Genomic DNA, 3904 nt, shown 5'->3' with positions numbered 1-3904 from the left:
ACAAACATTCAAACTGGGAGCGACGGCAGCAAAAACGGCGAGTAAGTGTAACCCGGTCCCCTTATTCACGGAATCAACTCAGAGGGTGGAAAGAAAGGGTGTGACTGGGTAACACCCCTTACATTCACTGAACCAATCAAAAGCTGGATTTGAACAAGGAGCCACGCCTATAAGGCAGTAGCCAATCATAATAAAGGGGCGTCCTCTAAAGAAGCCACACCCCTTGACTCAAATCGCCAGGGTTCCCACAGGGACTGAGGGGGTAAGGTGAGTCCTAGCACACCGACTAGGTGTGTGGTGGGTTATCAGAAGAGTGTGTGTGTGTGGTTTCAGTGTGTGTTGGGGGCAGGTGGGGAGAATTTAGAGAAGCAGTTACAAGGAGATAAGGAGTGAGTTATGGGGACAGGAATAGAGGAGTTATGAAGACTAAAGGGGAGCTGATGGGTGTCATAGGGCCAGTGAGGCTACTATACCAGGCCATGGAGATGGGGTGGGTTTGGGCTTGGGGTGCTGCCTTCTAACTTGGGTAGTGTCCATTTCCAGTGCCTTTCCGGTCAGAGGGGTTGGTTCAGTTGATCTCCATTTCTCAGGAACTCAGATGTCCTCTCTCTGTACCCCACTACCCCTGACTACAGATTTTGTTTTTTGAGAGGTTTTTGCTATAGGGCACGTGCGCTCGCCAAACAGAGACAGAGAGACAGAAAGCAAGAAATCACCCCCCAGGGGGGATGGTCACGCCACAATCCCTTCTCCTCCATTCTCCTCTCGGGATCTTGGGCATGCATACACATGTGCCTGGCGTGAGTTTTAAACCACCGGGTCTGGGACTTGAACCGTGGTCGACTACATAGGAGTTCAGCGACATAGCCATTACGTTAACTGCTGACTATAGATTCTACATGCTCAGCATCTTCTCAGGCGAGGCCTATGACTTCTGTGATTGACACCAGGAACCCGAAGTCCCAGGCCACCCCACAGCACAACCAGATGCAGCCGCCCAGCCCAGTGACGTCCCCTGTCTTGGAGAAGCAGCCACCCAAACAGATTTGCCCGGTTATCGTGATGCCTCTGCATCCTCCACAGAGGGATTTCTTTTTCCTCTCCATCTTCTCCTTCCTCTTCTTCATCCCACTGGCAATTGCAGCCGTGTTGTTCTCTCTCAAGGTGGGCACCACCAGGTACAACCAACTCCCTTTCCCCCCAAATTTGGCCTCCTCGTTCTCATCCCATCTCTCTGCCCCTCTCCAGGGACCGCTTCGTGTTTCGCATTTGCCCCTCCCTCTTCACCTGGGGGCTGCCCCTGCTTTTCTCCAGGAGCCCCATCCCTGCTTCTCCTGTGTTCTACCCAGACCCACTCTTTCACCCTGCCTCCCTGGGAGACCCACATCTGCCCTTACCTCCTTCACATCACCATTCCCGATCTTGTGCCTCCTGTCCCTCCCCAGGAAAGCCCCTTCCACACGTCCCTCCCCCTTGGAAACACCCCCAACAGCTTGCCTTCACCCCACAGACCCGAGATGCCAACATTTTGGGGGACCATAGAAAAGCAGAGAGGAGTTCCAGAATGGCCTTGGGCTTCGCCATCTCCAGCATCGTGTTGGGCTCCATCATTATCATTTGCTACGTCACAATCCAAGTCTGGACACATAAAGGATGAGACTGTACTGACAGCCTTCCTACCTCCGTGGGTAACAGACTCCCCGAGTCCTCCCGAAGCCTCTGAGCTTGGACTTCAGTAACTGCCTGTGTTGGACAAAGTCCCCCCACCCCCACCAGCATTTTTTAGGAGCAATAAAGTTTATGAGGAGGTTTCTGCTTTCTGATTCATCTGCGGCATGTACATATGTTTGTGTGCGCATGTGTATATATCTATGTGCACACATGTCCACCTGTCTGCTGCATGCACATATTTGTGTGCACATATGCTCATGCCTGCTGTATGTACGTATTTGCACGCACACATGTTCATATGTCTGCTGTATGTATTTGCATGCATATTTTCACATGTGTTCTGTATGTGTTTGTGTGCACACATGTTCACATGTCTGCTGTGTGTATGTGTATGCACATGTTCACATGTCTCTGCTGGGCACCATGGGACTTATTTATTTATTTATTCATGGAGAGATTTTTGCTATAGGGCACATGCACTTGCCAGAAAGACAGCGACAGAGAGACAGAAAGTGAGAAATACCCCCCTCCCCCCGGGAGGGGGGGATGGCCACATGGTGATCCCTTCTCCTCCATTCTTCTCTCAGGATCCTGCGCATGCACGCACATGTGCCCGGCGTGAGTTTAAGCCATCGGGTCTGGGACTTGAACTGCGGTCAACTACATGGGACTTCAGCGACATAGCCATTACACTAACTGCTGGTCCCCATTTTTTTAAAAAGAGATTTTTGCTATAGGGTGTGTGTGCTCATGGAAGAGATAGAAAGTGAGAAATCAGTGTCCCCATTGCCTGAGCCATGGTAGGAGCTGGAGGGGCCTGTGTCCCACACTGGTGCCCCCGCCCCATAATTTTTTTAAAAAATGGTGTATTTGTTTCATTTTGTTATTATTTATTTTAAAATTTGACCAGAGAGAGAGAAAAGGAAAAAATGAGAAAGCAAGCCGCCAGAGGTTGACTATGTAGCAATTCCTTCTCCATTCTTCTCTTGGGATTTTGGGCACGCATGCACACCAGCTCGGCCTGAGTTTCAAACCTTCAGATTGACTCAAACCATGGTCTACCATAAGGAAGTCCGGCGCCTAAACCAGTATGCCACCTTGCTGGCCCCATCGCATATAACTTTTCTTTTTTACCCCCTTTCCTCTCTGGTTTATTTTAACCTGTCCACTCAATACTGTTATTTGCTAGGACCTAACCCATAGCCGGACCGCGGGTTCGCAGTCTCCACTCTGGGGACCGAATTAAGGCTCGTCTGAGAACCCTGGCGCCCAGCGCCCGCGCACGCGCCCGCTAGAAAAAGTCACGAATGGCCTGGGTGGCCGGCGTGCGGCCGGCGGGGCACTCGGGCTCGCTCTTGTCGCAGATGCGGGAGAAGAGATTGTGCCGGCACGGCGTCAGCACCGCCACCACCTCGCCCTCCGCGCACACCTCGCACTCGCGCGCCAGGGCCGGGGCGGGGGCGCAGCGTCCCCCGGGGCAGAGGACGCGGCGCCGGCCTTTGCGGGCGCAGTCGGGGGCGCTGGAGTCCAGAGCGGAGCAGGTGGCGGCCGCGGTGCTCCTGGGAAGCGAGGTGGCCGCGGAGAAGGACGACAGGGAACCCTGCGGGGGCCGCCAGCACAGAGCCGCCCCAGCGGCACGCGGGGGTTCCGCGTCCAGGCCGGTGGGTTCGGGCAGCGTGGGCGAGTGGCGACCCGCTGCTGTGCCGGGCACCTCCCGAAGGCGAAGGCGGCGCCTTGGCCGGGTTAACCGCCAAGCAGCCGGTGTAGGTGGGCAAGGCCCAGGCGGTGGCCGCCGCGGGCACCCAGGAAGTCGAAGCCAAGTCGCAGTCATGAGGTGCAGCTGTGACCGCAGGGGCATCAGGGTGGTCACCGCCAAACCTGAAGCTTCCCATTGCCTGAGCCGCGGTAGGAGCTGGTGGGGCCTGTGTCCTGCACTGGTGCCCCCGGCCATTAAAATAAAATAAATGTATTTATTTAATTTTGTTATTATTTATTTTAAAATTTGACCAGAGAGAGAGAAAAGGAAAAAGTGAGAAAGCAAGCTGCCAGGTCCAGGATTTGAACAGTGGTGGGCCATGTGGGAGTCCAGCACCATAACCACCACACCACCTGCCAGCTCCTCCCATGTACTTTTTTTTTTTTTTTTTTTGAGAGTTTCTTGTTTTTTTTTTTTTTTTTTTGAGAGATTTTTGCTATAGGGCACATGCACTTGCTGGCCATGCAGCAATCTCTT

At 53.5% G+C, this 3904-nt stretch overlaps 1 protein-coding gene across 1 annotated transcript; it reads left to right on the top strand.

The window, feature by feature from the left end:
* Positions 1-214: 214 nt before the first annotated feature.
* LOC102480886 (uncharacterized) lies at positions 215-1809 on the top strand. Its single transcript, XM_006171631.1, has 3 exons — positions 215-267; positions 951-1164; positions 1511-1809. Exons 2-3 carry the CDS (start codon positions 988-990, stop codon positions 1655-1657), a joined length of 324 nt encoding a protein of 107 aa, XP_006171693.1. The 5' UTR covers positions 215-267; positions 951-987; the 3' UTR covers positions 1658-1809.
* Positions 1810-3904: the final 2095 nt, after the last annotated feature.

The sequence above is a fragment of the Tupaia chinensis genome, unplaced genomic scaffold, assembly GCF_000334495.1.
Source record: "Tupaia chinensis unplaced genomic scaffold, TupChi_1.0 Scaffold149922_1, whole genome shotgun sequence".
NCBI lineage: Eukaryota > Metazoa > Chordata > Mammalia > Scandentia > Tupaiidae > Tupaia > Tupaia belangeri.
The sequence above is the reverse complement of the archived record's forward strand: the minus strand, read 5'-3'. Positions and strand labels throughout refer to the sequence as shown.

Bases quoted from the DNA above. Each gene is read 5' to 3' on its own strand.
- LOC102480886 (XM_006171631.1), top strand. From the start codon at position 988: ATGCAGCCGCCCAGCCCAGTGACGTCCCCTGTCTTGGAGAAGCAGCCA. The intron at 1,165-1,510 runs GTGGGCACCACC...TTCACCCCACAG, and splicing joins CCGTGTTGTTCTCTCTCAAG to ACCCGAGATGCCAACATTTT.